The 20,358-nt window shown below is 38.4% G+C and overlaps 1 protein-coding gene across 3 annotated transcripts in view; it reads left to right on the forward strand.

Annotated features, from left to right (window-relative positions):
• Positions 1-20,358, forward strand: part of Wsck (tyrosine-protein kinase Wsck) — a 273,670-nt gene that overhangs the window by 34,918 nt on the left and 218,394 nt on the right. For all 3 annotated transcript variants that reach the window (XM_067141063.2, XM_067141061.2, XM_067141062.2), the window contains exon 3: positions 6,090-6,392. In XM_067141063.2, coding sequence (XP_066997164.1) covers positions 6,090-6,392 — 303 coding nt within the window. The remainder of the gene's footprint in view (positions 1-6,089; positions 6,393-20,358) is intronic.

The following is a 20,358-nucleotide window of genomic DNA, read 5'->3' on the forward strand; positions in this document are numbered from 1 at the left end:
ACTAAATTAAGCTGGAAAATGCCTTGATTCCGTCAATCAATTACAGATACTGTTACAGTACATAATTTCTGCTTGATATACAAATACTGGACTAAGTAAAACGTTCCACTTTTGCATAAGTTTTCAATGACTCTTTAGCTTTCTTGTGGCCAGAAGCCGGTACGGTATGACAATGCACTGTTATTTCTCAATCCTGCTACTCCATACACTGTTAAAACAGGAGCTGGATCGAAAGTAAGTTTTTTTACCCTAAATTAGTTCACCTGACATGCCTTACTCATGATTTACATCATGTTACTGAAAGTGTTAGAGGCCAGTAAAAAGATGTGGATCTTCTTATCCTACACATTAGAAAGATGTTTGTAAAGTCACAGATTAGAATTAACAATTTTTTAAACTGCTTCCAACTTCATCTTTACCTCCCCAGCCAGTTTTTACTCGATGGGGTCCGTGGTTAGAGGCTGTGTGGTAAAATGTGGATCATTTCATTGAAATGAAAACAGTTTTGTATTCCTTAAATACAGAAGATGCAGCCAGCACTGCCACAGCCCAGGAATGGGTTTCTTAAAACAGTATTGAAATAAAGATACACTACATCCATAATCATTTCTGCAACTTACTTGATACTGTAACACAGATGGAAGCTGGAATAATTCCTTGCAACATTCACTTTCTCTGATAAACAAAATTTCAGCAAAATTGTGTTCAAAAACTCGCAGTGCTGCTAAAATTGTGTTCAGCAAACTCAGTCGGGTATTACTGAAAAATACCGGTTACAAAACACTGTGTCAAATTTCTAAAAAGCTTTCTGGTGAAGAAACTGATACTAAAGATGATTTCACTGAAAAAGAACTCTGGTGCTTTTCACTCATGCCTACGACACAGTGCGACAACAAAAGAACATTTTCACTGCACAAATCATTCATTACTGACAGATGGAAGAGCTTCAAAAAAAAAAAAAAAAAAAGTAAACAACCCTTCAGCATGACCTTCCTTATATACTGTAACATTCAATAATACTTACCAGATTTTCATGTCTTTGTTCGTGCTTATTTTGGTGCTTATTTTTCCTCCACTTTTTGTGCATATTTGCTCATTTATTTTACTGTTTGATTGTGCTTATAAATCCAGCATCTAATCATTAATCACCACAAAATAGAATAAATTACCTTTCTGCAGAATTGAGCACAAAAATCTTGTGAAACATAGTGTTATGGTCTGTTAAAAGTTATTATGGTCTATAAAAATTATTGACATTCTTCTTCACACACTGTTTAATGAGAATATTGTGCTTTCTCAATATACCAATAGTTTAAAATTCTCTTCTAATTGTGAAGTTGCCAATCAAGGAATATGTGACAATATGAAATCTGATAGAGTGTTTCTTGTTCTTAGATTTTACTTCTTTGTAAGGAGGCTAGCAGCCTTTCGGAAGTTGTAAGGGCGGCAGTCTAGATGATTGACTGATATGGCCTTGTAATAATACTCAACATGGCTTAGCTGTGTTGATACTGCTACACAGCTGAAAGCAACGGGAAACTACAGCCGTAACTAACTCCCGAGGACATGCAGCTCTCTCTGTATGAATGATGTACTGATGATGGCTTCCTCCCGGGTAAAATATTCCGGAGGTAAACTAGTCCCCCATTCGGATCTCCGGGTGGGGACTACACGATCATCAGGAAGATGGATACTGACATTCTGCGAGTCGGAGCGTGGAATGTTAGAAGTTTGAATCGTTGTGGTAGATTAGAGAATCTGAAAAGGGAGATGGATAAACTAAAGTTAGATGTAATTTGTATAAGTGAAGTACGTTGGCAGGAAGAACAGGATTTTTGGTCAGGCGACTACCGCATTATCAACACAAAATCAAACAGAGGAAATGCAGGAGTTGGTTTAATAATGAATAAGAAAATAGCACCGCGGGTAAGCTACTGCCACCGGCATAGTGAAAGAATTATTGTTGTAAAGACAGACACCAAACCAATGCCCACCACAATAGTGCAGGTCTATTTGCCTACTAGCTCAGCGGATGATGAGGAAATCGAAAGAATATATGAAGAGAGAGAAGATTTAATACAATATGTAAAAGGTGACGAGAATCTAATTGTGATGGGAGACTGGAATGCAGTGGTAGGCCAAGGAAGAGAAGGTAATACGGTAGTAGAATTCGGATTGGGGCAGAGGAACGAAAGAGGAAGTCGGCTGGTTGAATTTTGCACTGATCATAATTTGGTCCTTGCCAATACTTGGTTCAAACACCACAAACGACTGCTTTATACGTGGATGAGACCTGCAGACACTGGAAGGTATCAAATAGACTTCATTATGATTAGGCAGAGATTCAGGAACCAGGTGTTGGATTGCAAAACTTTCCCAGGAACAGACGTGGACTCTGACCGCAACTTGTTGGTGATGAAATGCCATCTGAAGCTGAAGAAATTGAAGAAAGGAAAGAATGCAAAAAGATGGGATCTAGACAAGTTGAAAGAAAAGAGTGTGAGGGATTGTTTCAAGGAACATGTTGCAAAAGGACTAAATGAAAAGGCTGAAGGAAACACAATAGAGGAAGAGTGGAGAGTCATGAAAAATGAAGTCAGCAGGGTTGCTGAAGAAATGTTAGGAAGGAAGAAAAGATCAACTAAGAATCAGTGGATAACTCAGGATACTAGTCCTGATTGATGAACGACGAAAATACAAGAATGCTAGAAATGAAGAGGGCAGAAAGGAATACAGGCGATTAAAGAATGAACTGGATAGAAAGTGCAAGGTAGCTAAGGAAGAATGGCTGAAGGAGAAGTGCAAGGATGTCGATGGCTGTATGGTCCTAGGAAAGGTAGATGCTGCATACAGGAAAATCAAGGAAATCTTTGGAGAAAGGAAATCTAGGTGTATGAATATTAAGAGCTCAGATGGAAAGCCACTTCTAGGGAAAGAAGACAAAGGAGAAAGATGGCAGGAACATATCCAACAGTTGTATCAATGTGAAGATGTATATCATTTGGTTATGGAACAATAAGACGCTGTTGATGCTGATGAGATGGGAGACCCAATTTTGAGGTCAAAGTTTGGCAGAGCTGTGAGCGACCTAAATAGGAACAAGGCACCTGGAATTGATGACATTCCCTCTGAATTACTGACTGCCTTAGGAGAAACCAGCATAGCAAGGCTATTCCATTTAGTGTGTAAGATGTATGAGACAGGAGAAGTCCCATCCGATTTTCGGCAGAATGATGTTATACCTATTCCCAAGAAAGCCGGTGTTGACAGGTGTGAAAACTGTCGCACCATTGGTTTAGTATCTCGTGCCTGCAAAATTTTAACACGTATTATTTACAGCAGAATGGAAAAACAAGTTGAAGCTGAGTTGAGAGAAGATCAATTTGGCTTCAGAAGAAATGTAGGAACACGTGAAGCAATCCTGACTTTACGTCTGATCTTAGAGGATCGAATCAAGAAGGGCAAGCCCACGTACATGGCATTCGTAGGTCTAGGAAAGGCATTCGATAATGTTGATTTGATTAAGCTATTTAAGATTCTGAAGGTGATTGGGATCAGATACCGAGAACGAAGAATTATCTACAATCTGTATAAAAATCAGTCTGCAGTGATAAGAATCGCGGGCTTTGAAAAAGAAGCAGCAATCCAGAAAGGAGTGAGGCAAGGCTGCAGTTTGTCCCCCCTCCTTTTCAATGTTTACATAGAACAGGCAGTAAAGGAAATCAAAGAGGAATTTGGAAAGAGAATCACAATCCAAGGAGAGGAAATCAAAACCTTGAGATTTGCCGATGATATTGTTATTTTATCTGAGACTGCAGGAGATCTCGAGAAGCTGCTGAATGGTATGGACGAAGTCTTGGGTAAGGAGTACAAGATGAAAATAAATAAGTCCAAAACAAAAGTAATGGAGTGCAGTCGAACAAAGGCAGGTGATGCAGGAAATATTAAATTAGGAAATGAAGTCTTAAAGGAAGTAGATGAATATTGTTACTTGTGTAGTAAAATAACGAACGATGGCAGAAGTAAGGAGGACATAAAATGCAGATTAGCACAAGCAAGGAAGAGCTTTCTTAAGAAAAGAAATTTGCTCACTTCAAACATTGATATAGGAATTAGAAAGATGTTTTTGAAGACTTTCGTATGGAGCGTGGCATTGTATGGAAGTGAAACATGGACGATAACTAGCTCAGAATGAAAGAGAATAGAAGCTTTTGAAATGTGGTGTTACAGAAGAATGCTGAAGGTGAGATGGATAGATCGAATCACAAATGAAGAGATACTGAATCAAATTGGCAAGAGGAGATCGATTTGGCTAAATTTGATGAGAAGAAGAGATAGAATGATAGGACACGTCTTAAGACACCCAGGACTTGTTCAGTTGGTTTTTGAAGGAAGTGTAGGTGGTAAGAATGGTAGAGGTAGACCAAGGTATGAATATGACAAGCAGATTAGAGCAGATTAGGATGCAGTAGTTATGTAGAAATGAAAAGGTTAGCACAGGATAGGGTGACATGGGATGCTGCATCAAACCAGTCTGTGGACTGATGACTCAAACAACGTGAAGAAGATGCTGGTTCACATATATACGTGGTTGCAAAATATCCAGCAAAGTGAGGATGTACACAGTCTACTGCAAAACACTGTAGCCGGGCTGAGTGGCTCAGACGGTTTAGGCTCTGGCCTTCTGACCGCAACTTGGCAGGTTCGATCCTGCTCACCCCGGTGGTATTACAACAGCCTCGTGTCGGTAGATTTACTGGCACGTAAAAGAATTCCCGCGGGACTAAATTCCGCCACTTCAGCGTCTCCGAATACCGAAAAAGTAGTTAGTGGGACGTAAAGCAAATAACATTATTATTATAAAATACTGTAAACTTGTGAAATGTTCTAATAAAAACTAAATACTAATAATAATGGCGTGTGGCCTCCGGAGAGGCCTGGTGCAGGTCTTTTGATTTGATTCCCGTAGGCGACCTGCACGTTGTGATGAGGATGAAATGATGAACACGGCACATACATTCAGGGCTCATGCCAGGGGAATTAACCAATTATGGTTAAAATTCCCAACCTTGCCAGGAATCGAACGCGGGACCCCTATGACCAAAGGCCAGCACACTAACCATTTAGCCATAGAAGCTAAATACTTACATCGATACAGTGATTAAGTTCTGAGTTTGAGAAGTAAACTGTAGATCTCCAGGACCTGTAATATATCGCTTCGTGGGCACGTGCAGCACGTGGGCCACCAGTTGGCCGTCATGGATTTAAAGTGTTGTTGTTGTTGCATTATTCTACTGTTGGGGTTTTGTTAGTCATGGGTTTTTCTGTACGTTGCGTTGTTGTTTGTCACCAGTCCAATGTGTGATTTGATGCAGCACTCAATGTCACTCTAGCCTGTGGTAAAATATTTCATACCTACATAACTATTGCAGCCTCCCTCTTATCACAGTTACACTATACTTCTTCCAAAAATGTGCTGAATAAGTCTTGGAAGTCTCAATATGTGTCCTGTTCTATTTCCATACAATTTTCTGCCATTTTGCTCTTGAATGGCTTATGAACCTACTTAGCCTACTTCCAACCAAGTGCCAAGTCAGGTGATGAGGACCCAATTAGCATCAAGATATTCAAACACGCTGCCCTGGTGAGGCTTGTTACTCATCTCCAGAGTGGTAAGAAATGAACGATTATGGAATATTAGGTACTGGAATGAGACTGGCGGCTGAACCGCAGATCTAGGAAAGAACTGGTTAGAGAGATCTGAAACTGAGACTCTGTGATTAAGGGGTGACATCTTTCTGAGTCATGGAAGAGAATAGGTCGTTGGAGACAATAAATTTTTAATTGTCATTATAGATCACTAGTACTGGACATTCAGTAAAAGATGTGCTATCATTAATGTTACCGTGTGCAGTTGTCTGATCTAATTCTACAAGTGTCCTATCATGAAATAGCTGCACTGGAATTGGCTATCCGTTTTAATATGAATAGGTGAATGTGTATTATCCATAAGTAAGGGACATTTATTGCTTTGTTGCATAAATTGTTTCTTCCTTATGAGTGTTTAATATTTGTTTTTAATGTTTTAGTTTCAGATGTTCCTGCTTTCCTTCAACTATTAAACGCTACCAATACAAGCCTTGAGATAGCATGGAACTTGCCTGTACCGTCCAAAGTGTTAATTACCAATTATACTGTGACTGCCAAGTATGTGGAAACATATTCTTTACCCAACTTAGTTCCATTATTAAAGTGGATATATCCTAAGACAACTACAAAGGCAGTTCTTTTGAATCTCCATCCAGGGACACGTTATGATGTAGTGGTGGCTGTAGTGTCACCCACAGGTGTTCTAGGACAAAAATCTGCTACTTACTGGACTGAAATTGGTGGTGAGAATGTAAACTATTATGTTTCCAATTGTTGTTATGTTTGGTTAACCTTTTAAATAAGAACCTGGGTGGAGGAGGAATAACAAGGGTCAGGAATCAAACTTCAGCCATAATTACTACTTTAAATATTCATTAATTACATGTACAGGGTCATCCAATTACCTAATGACTGGGCAGCCATGGAAACTGCATCAGCTGATAAGCTTTTACTCGCAGACCATCCACACAATTCAAGAGTTGATGGTGGCAACACTAGAGCGACTGTCTAATACATTCTGATGCATTAAAAAAGTTATTTAATCAGCCATGTCACACAACTACATGTTGGAACTGCCTATCTTCATTTTCAAAATATTGGAGTCATCTGCTTATGAAATTATCCATTATGTGTCTTAGAGATTTTACATTTTTTCTATTGGCATCTTCAATTATTAATGTGGGTATGTCCTGAGACTAGTTCAGTTAGTCTTAACTGTGAGAATTTATCTTGTGAAGTTTATCTTTTAATGTTTCCTTGCAATTATAATCAGAGGAGTTAAATCAAGGAATCGTGTGAGCCATACGTTGTTGCTGATAAGTGTTGTTAAGCTCTGTGAGAATTGTTTGCTTGGAATCATTGGCTGTATGATCCCTTGCAAAAGTCCTGCAGACAAAATCTGAAGCAGACCTGTCAACAATTATGGATTTTCCATCATTTATGCTAATATTACAGTATTATGGTTAAGGGCAAATTTATTATATAAAAAACAATGTTGTGGGGTTTTTACTTTCCAGATGAAAAATGGCGCAATTAAATGCGTGCACTCCCATAATGCCTCGCTCTTGTCATCGTGTTGGTCTTTGTTCTTGCCTTTCGCGGCTTCGCATTATGGCACTATATTCATTCAGTCGGTGATCACGCATGTTTCTTGTCCCAGCTTTCTTGTTCCATTTATTTTGTGATTAAGAAGTATTTATTCCTGCAGAAATGAAGCAGGCCTGTGATTCCAGTGACAGGATAGGAAATAAAAGTACTGTGCTCCAAAAGTATTACCGTAAATGAACAAAAGAATGGCCATATCTAATAACTTAAAAAATTAGTGTTAACCACGTGTTCTGTAGCGTGTGGTGGTGTGCTTTTGGCTTGGCCACTAGGGATAGAGATGATTGTAGAAGGCAAATTGAATCTTTGAAACATACATCACATGGTAAAAATAAGGCTAATAAACCAATAAAAATTGTCTTTGTCAGCAGTGGGGAAAATACAGTAGTGTTACAAATGCAGAGTCCACAGTGAGCAAGTATTCGAGTAATAGTAAGAGTTGCATCATATAAACTCGCGCTGATCAGTTACAAGTAACTATTCTCATTTTGGTTCCGTATTGAAGTTGACGTATGTCTCAAATATTATTACAATATTATTAGTACAATGAACAGGTGGACTTATAATATTGTGATCAGTTACGCCGAAACATACGAGAATAGGGCAGTGGGCCACAAGTATTCAGTGTCCGAATGCAACGTACGGTTACCGCGGTAACAGAGAAGTGAACTTCAAGAGAGCAACAAGTCTCTCAAAGCATTTTGCGGACAAAGAAGTGGAAATTTCCGAAGGTAGGGGAGGATCTGCTTAAATGTACAATTAGATTACGCAACGTTGGATATGCCGTTTCTCAAGAAATGCTGTATTTTAAAGGATGAAAAATAATGCTGCACATGGAATCAGTGTCTCCGATTTGAAGGTTAGCCGAACCAACTACCGGTAATTGATTTTCATCGCTCTGTGATTAAGAAGCATAAAGTGAAGGAATATTTGCTCTCCCAGATAGGAACCACAGGTCAGGCACCAGTCAGTCTCTGTATGCCACAAAGTCAAACAATCGATAAGAAAGGAATGTCTAGTGTTATCGTACACGTTACCAGAAGTGAAAAAGAACAATGTACTGCAATGCTTGCTGTAACTGGTGATGGCAGAAAGCTTGCAACTTATGTTGTTCTAAAACGAAAAATAATGCCTAAAGTAAAATTTCTGCGAGTGATCCACATTCATATCAAAGAAAAAGGGTGGATGGACATATCACTCGTACAAGTTTGGATACGAATGGTTTGTAGAAATACAACAGGGGTCCCTCCTTCGATGCCAGGCCCTTCTCGTGTTGGACAGTTTTTTGTTTTGCCGGTATGTCATTATTATGTACTTGCGTGAATTGTACTTTTATTAGTACATGTTTATTTTACTTCAGGCCATATTGTCAGCTCTTAACAGGAAGAACATTTTCCAGTGTTTGTACTTCATACCCACATGTCCAACTTACCTGATGTACCCTATTTGACTTTTCAGAAAGAATCTCATGCCAGAATTTTATGCCAAATGACGATTATGATAAAGATATTGATTCCCATAGGGAACCTGAAATATTTGTTCCGAATGAGTAAATTTATAATACCAATATAGTAGGTCCATTATTGGACATTATTAATTTTCCAGCTAACACATTCCTGGTTGCCAGTGTTTCGCCCCAGTGTGCTAAGTTGGGCTCATCAGTTGGTAAATAGCACACGCACCAAGGCACATGGCTAGTGCATACCGTGGAGGCCGCTTTATCATCTGATGGCCAGGCAGGCATCAATTTTTGAAAATGAGACAAAGTCTCTCATAAGGCATTGGCACTGCCAGTAGCTCCAAGTAGCCTACGCAGTGGCCTCCACGGTATGCACTAGCCATGCATCTTGGTGCATGTGCTATTTACCAACTGGTGAGCCCAACTTAGCACACTGGGGCGAAACGCTGGCAACCAGGAATGTGTTAGCTGGAAAATTTATAATGTCCAATAACAGACCAACTATATTGGTATTATAAATGACGATTAACCGCAAATTAGTTCAACCAGTTGTGTATATATTAAATTTGATGTATCTTTTAAATATAAATAATTGTAAATAATATTTTTTATATCTGAATTCCTCAAATAATTTATGCATCCAAAGTTTTCGTTTGTAATTTTCATTAAAAAAAGTAAGTTAATTATGCGAGAAAATACTGTACATGTACTGTACATTGTCACTGCTCCTCATTAAGAAACTAAAGATAGCATCAGACAGTGCCATATGTAACCAGAAAAGATTCACTGAGAAGCAATTACAAGGGGTGAAGCATGCTACAACACTATGTTTACATCAGAATAACAGATATTTAAACATGAACATTTCTTTTAGGTTAGGCATGTTTTAAAAGTAAAAATATTATCCATACACAATTGTTACTTCAAAACAAAGAATGGGCTTATCATTCTGTCACCACTGTCCGTGCACCAGACTCTATTTTCTGATCATGAAGGGGTTCCTCATGGAGCAGATTAGCTTTCATGGCACACCAGTGTCGGCAGTTTTTTTAAATGAACATTTCCTAGGCCACATACGAAAAAAAATGAGATAAGGATCAGTTCTTCAGCCATACACTTAATTCAAAATTCATTCTCAAAATCTAACATTCAGGTTCACTCAATTTTAGTCAGCACACCACTGTAACTCATTGTGCTTTAGTCCAGGGACCTTTGTACAAAACTGTAAGAAAGACCCGTTTGCTGAGAGAGATGGCAAAGTGATTTTTAGGTGAATTTTTGATGTGGCATGCAATGTCATCTAGATTTTCTTTGGTGAACACTACAGTCTTTTCTTCACTTTTTATCATGAACCCTTTCGTTGCGTGAAATGTATTGACTACTGTAATTTTTTGAATTGCGTTACAACGTGTAACTCGACCATATGGCAATTACACTTCCAATCTTTTCTTGTCAGCAAGAGTGGCCAATTTTGTAGGTTTAAAGAATATATATTGTAAGCAGACTTTGCTGTAGCTTTAGATATGCTGTTTCCTTCATTGTACAGACAACTTTCACTGGCATGACTCTAGGATGGTGTAGTAGTTAAATGATCCCCTCCTTGTTCTCAGCTGGCCTCGAGCAAACGTTTATCATCCGACATAGTTCCTATTTCTGCCTGGTCGTCAGATAATTGAATGATTTGTTAAATAAAAGATTTATGGTTATATTAAGTGCAATGTTAAATTGCCCACACTGTTTACACCTATATTAGAGACTTGATTTTTTTAACCTGGAAGTTTGTAGGTGTCAACTGGGATGGAGATAAAGGGTTTTTTCTCCTGCCAAAATGTTTTGACACCCAAGACATATGTATTATATGACAAGCCACACCTGTCGGCAAGGATCCCAATTTCTGTGATAGTTGTTCGGACAATATGTTGTTCTTTACTTCGTCAGTGATAGCTGCATACCTCTTTCCATGATAGTGGCCACAAACTGAGCCAGAACCTGTGTGTCTTCAACTTCAAATTATCAGAACAATATCATATTCATGTCCCACCTGTGTGTAATACAAGCTGCTTGTCACAGCTCCAAGCTAAGAAAATTAAAAATTTTACCACTATACTTTTTTCAAAAAAGTTTAAACGTGAAGTAAATGTGTGGAAGCAAGTGGACTGCTAGAAATGGGGACTTGGGCACTTTCGTACAGATAAAAATCACAATTACTACTTAATGGAATTCTTATTCCAGAGACAGCATTGACCGTTTGAGAGCAGCTGCAGTCTCTTCCAGAAAACACTTTATGCATGCATTTGCATGGCTGTAGAAGAATCACGATTTACACCACAGTGGAAAAGACTTAAAACATCAAATTTCCTAGAGTTTGAAGAAGCTATGATTCAGTGGGTACCGAGCTCGATAGCTGCAGTCGTTTAAGTGCAGCCAGTATCCAGTATTTGGGGGATAGTGGGTTTGAACCCCACTGTCGCCATAAGACCTATCGTGTTGGTGCGATGTAAAGCAACTTGTAAAAAAAAAAAAAAAAAAAAAAAAAACATTTCGATCACCGGTAGCATAGTGCTTGAACAAGCAGACAAAATTCACTGAAGACTTAAGTTATGAATCATTTCAGACAGCAGGGGGCGGCTAGAAAAATTTAAACTTCTGATTGGATAGTGCAAATGGTAATGTCAAGTGAGTGTGCTGCAGTCAATGAACTGGATAGCGAACATTAAAAAGAAAACTTTAGGAGTACAGTCTTAATGATATGTTGAATGCTGATGAGACTGATTTCTTCTAGAAATGCTTGCCTAGAAAGACAGTGGCATTTAAAGGTGGAAAGTGTTTCGGGAGGAGGGAAGAAGAAGTAAGGAAATTGTTACAATGATGCTTCGAGCTAATATGATGGGAACCAAAAAACTAAAATTTCTAGTGACTGGAAAATCGGTAAACCCTTGCTGATGACAAGCTCCATTTATGAATCTTGGCTGCATGGTTTAAAGTAATAAACTTCATTGTTAGGTTCCGTATTGAGTTGAGACTATGCTTAAAGTAAATACAAAATTTTAATATTCCACCTTCTCAATACTAAAAAATCATTTGATGTTTTACAAAAACATTACAATGATATTAATAGGTACTAGTTTCGGTCCACTGTGGACCATCATCAGCCTAGCCAAATTACAACAGTAAAAGACATAGTGATAAAATAAAGTAAAATAATGTGGAGAAATGAGAGAGGATCTAGAAGGATGGGATGGTGGTGGAATGACAGACAAAAGTGAAAAACCGTATTTGCGAATTATTATAAAAGTAACAGAAGTGTTCACATTGACAAGTAAAATCTTTGTGAAGTCACGTAAAAACTCTTGATGAGATAGTCTTTGGTTGACAGTTACTTCTGTGTTGCACAAATAAAATATGTAACAAAGTATATGCTTCTAGAAAGTTCTAGATGTGAGTTCCACTTTAGCGTAGAGGGAAGAGTTGTCCGATGAGACCAGCATAAGATTAAATAAAAGTTGACAAAGTTGGACATGTTCTATGGTGGAATGAAAAGCTTGCTGTGTTAAACAGAAGTAGTCTCAGTTCAATCGGGACCACAATGAACCTGGGGAAAGACGTTAGTATTAACGCGAGTAATCAAATAGAGAACGAGCGAGGCACTGGAAAATATAAACGATGACTCACCTTGCGCTGCGTGGAACAAACTTGCTGTATTGAATGCAACTTACGGAGTGAGCGTAGCGCGGAGTAGATCAGTGGGAGAGGGGGTAGGTGAATACGGAGGGGAGGAATGACGTAAGTGGTGGAGGGTGGGAGGGATGGGAAAGGTTCAAGGCGGGGTGGACGGGAGAGGAAGTGATGGTGTTTGTATTGTCGGGGGACCCTTAATTGACTTAAAGAAAGAGTTTTGAACGAGCGATTTGTTTTTTCTGTAGTAAGTAATGAAAGGGTAATAATTTTCGTAGGGCTATTTCTAGCCGAGTGCAGCCCTTGTAAGGCAGACCCTCCAATGAGGGTGGGCGGCATCTGCCATGTGTAGGTGACTGCGTGTTACTGTGGTGGAGGATAGTGTTATGTGTGGTGTGTGAGTTGCAGGGATGTTGAGGACAGCACAAACACCCAGCCCCTGGCCCATTGGAATTAACCAATTAAGGTTAAAATCCCCGACCCGGCCGGGAATCGAACCCGGGACCCCCTGAACCGAAGGCCAGTACGCTGACCATTCAGCCAACAAGTCGGACATGAAAAGGTCAAATAAAATATTGGGTTTCTCAGTTATTTCGTTAAGGTTATAGTTGGCATTAAAGTATTGATCCAAATTAATGTAAAAGTTGTCTATTATATTGAGTAGAGGTCCTTTCTTAGCTATTTTGAGAATGTCCATGTCTGTTTTGATATTCGTGAATTTGTGGTTATAGTCGACCATATGTTGGCCAATAGCTGAGAATTTGTTATATCTGACTGCATTGAAATGTTCCAAATATCTAATGTTGAAGCTCCGGCCGGTTTGCCCCACATAAGAAATATTAGAACATGTATTACATTTAATCCTGTAGACGCCTGATTTTGTGTACCTATTTATTTTATTAATATGTGATGTGTTATGTAAGATTTGTGTGTTGTTGTTGTTGGTTTTAAAGGCTATTTTCATACCTTTTTTTCTTTAAAACATTGGTGATCTTGTGAATTCCATTGACGTAAATGAAAACGGAAAAAGAGTCATGTTTAAGTGGTTCTTTTTTAAGTGTGGTCTTGGGGCGAAATTTATGTTTGTTAATGATATTTTCTATGAAATGGCTATTGAAGCCATTGAATCTGGCAATGTAGCGGATAGTATTCAATTCGGTATGAAGATCTTTTTATTCATAGGAACGTTGAATGCTGTATGTACAAGACTGTTATAGGTTGCTTTTTTGTGGGGGAGGGGTGAGCTGAATCTTGTCGGATTGTGTCGGCCGATTGGGTGGGCTTTCTGTAAATCTTGTAGGTTAAAGATTCCTGTTGTCTAGTGATGGTAAGATCCAGAAAATTGATTTTTTGATCTACTTCCGACTCCAATGTGAATTTAATATGAGGATCGATGTTATTAAGTGTTTGAAGTGTGGTGTGAGCATCTTCCAAATTCTCGTTAATAACTACTAGGACATCATCAACATACCTAGCCCAAAGGAGGATATTGTCGAATTTATTGTTGATTTTAGTATTCTCGAGAAAGTCCAAATAGATTTCTGCGAGAATGCCTGATGCAGGTGAACCCATTGCCAGACCGTTTTGTTGATAGATGGTACCATTAAACGTTAAAAAAAGTTGTTATTTACGACTAATTTGAACAATGTAATGAAATCTTGAATTTCCAATTTACTCAAATGACTGTTTTTGTGTAAGTTACTTTTGATGATGGGAATTAATTTAGAAATTGGAATGCTTGGGTACATGTTTACGATATCAAAGGAGTGAAGTGAGTAGTGAGGTTGCATGTTAAATTTATTAAGTTTGTCTATTAATTCAAAGGTATTTCTAACCGATTTATTGGATGAAAAACGGTAATTTTTGCTTAGAAACTTAGAAACAACAACAACACACAAATCTTACATAACACATCGCATATTAATAAAATAAATAGGTACACAAAATCAGGCGTCTATAGGATTAAATGTAATACATGTTCTAATATTTCTTATGTGGGGCAAACTGGCCGGAGCTTCAACATTAGATATTTGGAACATTTCAATGCAATCAGATATAACAAATTCTCAGCTATTGGAAAACATATGGTCGACTAAACACAAATTCACTAATATCGAAACAGACATGGACATTCTCAAAATAGCTAAGAATGGACCTCTACTCAATATAATAGACAACTTTCACATTCATTTGGATCAATACTTTAATGCCAACTACAACCTTAACGAAATAACTGAGAAACCCAATATTTTATTTGACCTTTTCATTACTTACTACAGAAAAAACAAATCGGTCATTCAAAACTCTTTCTTTAAGTCAATTAAGGGTCCCCCGACAATACAAACACCATCACTTCCTCTCCTGTCCACCCCGCCTTGAACCTTTCCCATCCCTCCCACCCTCCACCACTTACGTTATTCCTCCCCTCCGTATTCACCTACCCCCTCTCCCACTGATCTACTCCGCGCTACGCTCACTCCGTAAGTTGCATTCAATACAGCAAGTTTATTCCACGCAGCGCAAGGTGAGTCATCGTTTATATTTTCCGGTGCCTCGCTCGTTCTCTATTTGATTACTCACGTTAATACTAACTTCTTTCCCCAGGTTCATTGTGGTCCCGATTGAACTGAGACTACTTCTGTTTAACACAGCAAGCTTTTCATTCCACCATAGAACATGTCCAACTTTGTCAACTTCTAATCTTATGCTGGTCTCATCGGACAACTCTTCCCTCTACGCTAAAGTGGAACTCACATCTAGAACTTTCTAGAAGCATATACTTTGTTACATATTTTATTTGTGCAACACAGAAGTAACTGTCAACCAAAGACTATCTCATCAAGAGTTTTTACGTGACTTCACAAAGATTTTACTTGTCAATGTGAACACTTCTGTTACTTTTATAATAATTCGCAAATACGGTTTTTCACTTTTGTCTGTCATTCCACCACCATCCCATCCTTCTAGATCCTCTCTCATTTCTCCACATTATTTTACTTTATTTTATCACTATGTCTTTTACTGTTGTAATTTGGCTAGGCTGATGATGGTCCACAGTGGACCGAAACTAGTACCTATTAATATCATTGTAATGTTTTTGTAAAACATCAAATGATTTTTTAGTATTGAGAAGGTGGAATATTAAAATTTTGTATTTACTTTAAGCATGGCTCCATGGTTTTGACAAGAAATTTTAGTATGAAGGGAGGAAAATCCTACCGCTCTGTAGACAGCTGCCCTGCTCGTCGCAAGGTGCTCACTCAGGTGTTAAAGACAGTGCGGGTAGTCAAAATCAAATCAAAATCTCTTTATTTGCAAATGAGGTGTCTACCTTGGTGGCAAATGAGGTGTCTACCTCGGTGGCAAATGGTACACTAAAATACATTATTGTCAAGCACTAAATTTTAAATAACAAGAGAAGAAAATTTTCTTATAATACAATATTATACAATTTATGCTAACAATTTTTTCTATTAAACACACAGCTCATCCTTTATAAATTTATATTGTTTACAAAATTCTACTTATAATATCTCCTGTACTTGCATATATAGTCAACTGATATACGGTATGTGGAATTACTTCAAATGATACAATACAACTGGTATAAGATTAAAATTTACATTGCATTTATTTACTTATTTATTTTTTACCCATTCTGGAACCTAAGTAGCATAACGACCTGCTGTGTCTTAACCAGAGCCCCTTTGCCACCACTTTTCAGAGTTCCTGAAGGGCCTCCACAGCTACCGTAGCGGTCCCAGCGCCCTCGAAGTCCCCACTGTACTTCACCCGTACAGGCAGTCCCCTACTTTGGCTGTCCAAACTCCTTAGACCAGGGGATGGAATTAATTTATTCACACACATTTTTTATTTACAATAACCTGCACTGGTCGAATGCCCTCTAACATATCATTTATTTTCTTTGTTGCTGTTTATTCTCTTCTTGAATATATGTACAGATTTTGGAAAAGGATCAAACACTACCCCTGGTAAACTGTTCCACTCCTTCACGCCCTTCCCAATGAATGAAAATTTACCCCAATCGCTTCTGCTAAAATTCCTTCTAATTTTATACTTGTGGTCAGTTCTGCCAGTATAATTATTTTCCAACTGAAGCCTCTCATGGATTTCTCCCCATGCTTCTTCTCCTGTATAGGCTGTATATTATCCTATAAGTCTAGTTTTCTCCCTTCTCTTACTTAAAGTTTCCCACCCAAGTTCCTTTAACATTTCTGATACACTACTGTTTCTCCTGAAATCCCCTGTTACAAATCCTGCTGCTTTCCTCTGCACACTATCTATTTCTTTTATTAGGTATTCTTGGTGAGCATCTCAAACACTGTTTTCATATTCCAATAATGGACAAACCATACTTAAGTAACTTTTCTCTTTTGATTCTGTGTTGCATCCTTTAAGTAGCCTCATTATGACATGTAACGATCTGTGTGCTTTCCCACCAATGTCATCCGCATGACCCTTCCAGTGCAAATTACTTTCAAATCTCACACCTAAGTATTTGCACTTGCCATCTTTTGGTATAACTACCTCATCCAAAGTATATTCAAATTCAGTTTTAAAACTCCTGTTTGTAAATGTTGTAACAGTTGATTTGCCTCCATTAACCTTCTTATTATTTTCTTGAACCCATTGTTGGATAATCTCAAGGTCCCTTTGTAATTCTGAACAATCCTCAATGTTATTTATTTCCCTATAAACAATTATGTCATCTGCATACAATCTTATTTTTGCAAAAGCAAAAAGCAAAGCCACCTCCTTACAGGCCATGAAGGCCCTTGGAGGAGTGGAAGATAAAGGCTTCCACCATTGTTAAACTCGGCACGTGATGGGGTAGAGTGGTTAGCTCTACGCCCGGCCACCTTTGCCCCCAGGAATTAACCTGGTACTCATTTTTGGTGTAGGCTGAGTGAACATCAGGGCCATATGCACCTCCGGAAGTGGAAATCTCGTTTCTTAAATATTACAACTTCGTGACAGGGATTCTAACCCACGTCCTTCCGAGCGAACTGGGCACGCCTTTACCGCCTTGGCCAGGCAGCCCCTAATTTTATTTTTGATGTTATATTATTCCCTACATCATTTACGCATATTAAGAAAAGTAACGGTCCGATTATACTACCCTGTGCAATTCCCTTCCAAACTTTCTCTTCCTGCGATACATTATTTCCTACTTTGACTTTCTGAACCCTTGAATTTAGAAATGTTTTTATCCATCGTGTAACCCTTACATCCAATCCTATTCCCTCCAATTTCTTCAATAATATTCCATGTTCCACTCTATCAAAGGCTTTGGAAAGATCTATGGCTATGCAATCTAACTGGCCTCCTGAATCCATCTGATCTGATATGTCCTGCTGAAATCCCACCAGTTGTGCCTCACAAGAAAATTTTCTAAATCCATACTGGCTCCTCATGAACCATTTTTTATCATCACATATCCCTCTGATGTACTCTGATGTACTGATGTACTCTCCAGTATTTTACAAACTATACTGGTCAGGTTGATTGGTCTGTAGTTCTCTGGTTTCCTTTTATCACCCTTTCCTTTATAAATTGGTATTATTGTAGATTCCTTCCATTCCTTTGGTATTACACTATTATTTGACATAGTCAAAGAGAAATTTTAAATAAGGCACTATGTACCACCCCATTGTCTTTAACACCTCCCCAGTAATTTGATCACTTCCTGCTGCTTTTCCTTGCTGAAGCAGATGGATTTCTCTGAAAATATCTTCTTTTGTTAATGAGAAGCTTCTTGTCTCCCTCTGTGTCTCTCCCTATCTATCTTCTGTTTCGGTTACCAACTCCTGACAATCATCTACTGAATCTCTGAATTCCCTACTAAATAGGTTTGCTTTCTCAGTATCTGTTAAATGGTGTTCACCCCCTTGTCCCACCATTGTAGGAATTTGGATTCCTTTTTCTTTTTGATTCCTGATACGTGAATACAGCTTTTTCCATTTTCCTTTGTGGTCATTACCCTCTTGAAGTATGCCATTCATATAATTCTCTTTTGCTTCCTTTTTTCACTCTATTCAGTTCCCTCATTAGCTGTTTTCTAGTTTCTCTACTCTCCCTACCCTCTTTGATTTTCCTGTTTATTCTACATTTTCTTTTTAATTTTCTTATTTCCCTTGTATAATAAACAGGGTCTGAGGTCATTTTACCCTTTTTAACAGGTACAAATCTCTTCTCTCCTTCCCAAATGATTCCTTTAAATTTAGCCCAAAGTGTATCCACATTACTCCCTTCACTTATCCAACAACTGAATTGTGATTTAAGGTAAGTCCCAAATTCATCAACTTTAGTTTTTCTGTACAATTTCTTGTCATGTGTGACCCTCTTATTAAGCCTTTTTGGTACTAATCCTACATCCATTATTACAGCCTTATGGTCACCTATTCCTTAAATTACCTCAGTTTTATCAACAATTTCCCATGGTTTAACCAAGAATACATCTAGTAAGCTATTGAGACGAGTCTGTTCTTGTACTACTTGTGGATATCCTCCCTCCCAAATTAACTTATTTGCCAGTTTCTGTTCATGGGCTTCACTTTCAGCTCCATTCCATTCAACTTCAGGCAAGTTTAGATCTCCCCCAATGATTACCATATCATTATTATTGATTTTGTGTGTATAATCTATTATTTTCTCAAATATTTTCATGTCTCTTTCCTCTCTTCCAGGCCTGTATGTTCCTATAATTCCCACCTCCTTCATATTATCACAAACTAATTTTATCCCTAATATTTCATCCCTTTCATCGGTAAACCATTCGTGTGAACAATAAATTTCCTTCGCCAGAATAAACACCCCCCCCCCCCTCCTCCCATTTTATCTCCTCGGTCTCTACGATAGACTGTATACCCTACTGGAAATAATTCTCTATTACCCACCCCTTCTCTCAACCACGATTTCACTCCTATCACCACATCAGTCTCAAGATTCCATCAGAGTACCGAATTTGAATTTTTTATTGACTACGCTCTTGACAGTTTACCAAGAGCAATCTCAGACCCCCTTCCTCTCTAAAACTTGACTGTTGCAATTGGTTAACTTGAAATTCCTTACTTTCCTGAGTTTCATTTTCTAGTTGACTGAGCCAGCTGAGTCAGCTTGAAGTACAGCTAGCTCTTTCTACTAGTTTTCCTGGTCAGTATTATAACTCAAGGGAGTTGCCTTTTTTACAGTACATATCTTAAGATTAATAAAATCTAGAACAATATTTGCTATCTTTTGTTTACCTGAGTTGTTTAGATGAAGGCCATGCTTTGTGTAACAGTGTCTCTCGAAACTGCTGCTATCAATTACCTGTGTATTGCGAAAATGTTTACAAATTTTAACCATATCTGTATTAACTTTGTCCTCTTCAATGTTCACACACTAGTCTGTAATCAAATAAACTGTGCCTGTGGGGCACGTGCACTACAAAGACGTTAGTGTGACGTAGTGTACATTTAAGTTGAGAAATGACATTCTTAGCGTCGTTGTGAGCTACGTCGTTTGTCCCGCCGATGATAACTTATGCAACACGACTTCCGAGATTTCTTGCTGCCTGTTCCGTGTTTTCCAATACCTTCTTGATTGGGGCACCAGGATAGATGACGGCCAATGCTGCAATATCTTCATTGTTCATTTTCTTCGCAATTCCCCTCGCCTGGCTATCACCGAATATAAGAATGTTCGACACTTTCGCTGGTGCACTGTGTGGGATTTTAGGCCTAACTTTGCCGCTTCTTGTAATGGATTTTGCGTTATACGTTTGACTGCTTCCCATACGGATAAGTCCTTGCGTATTGCTTACTTCCCTCGGGGCTGAAAATCTGTTTTTGGTGTCAATTACAAAGTTGTCCTTATTTAACTGTATACTTTTCCTGCTAGAATATGAAGCAACTTGACACCACGCGCTAGAATTCACAGAGCCACCTGTGTTCTGAGTGTTTACTGCT

Source organism: Anabrus simplex, chromosome 2 (genome assembly GCF_040414725.1).
Source record: "Anabrus simplex isolate iqAnaSimp1 chromosome 2, ASM4041472v1, whole genome shotgun sequence".
Taxonomy (NCBI): Eukaryota; Metazoa; Arthropoda; class Insecta; order Orthoptera; family Tettigoniidae; genus Anabrus; species Anabrus simplex.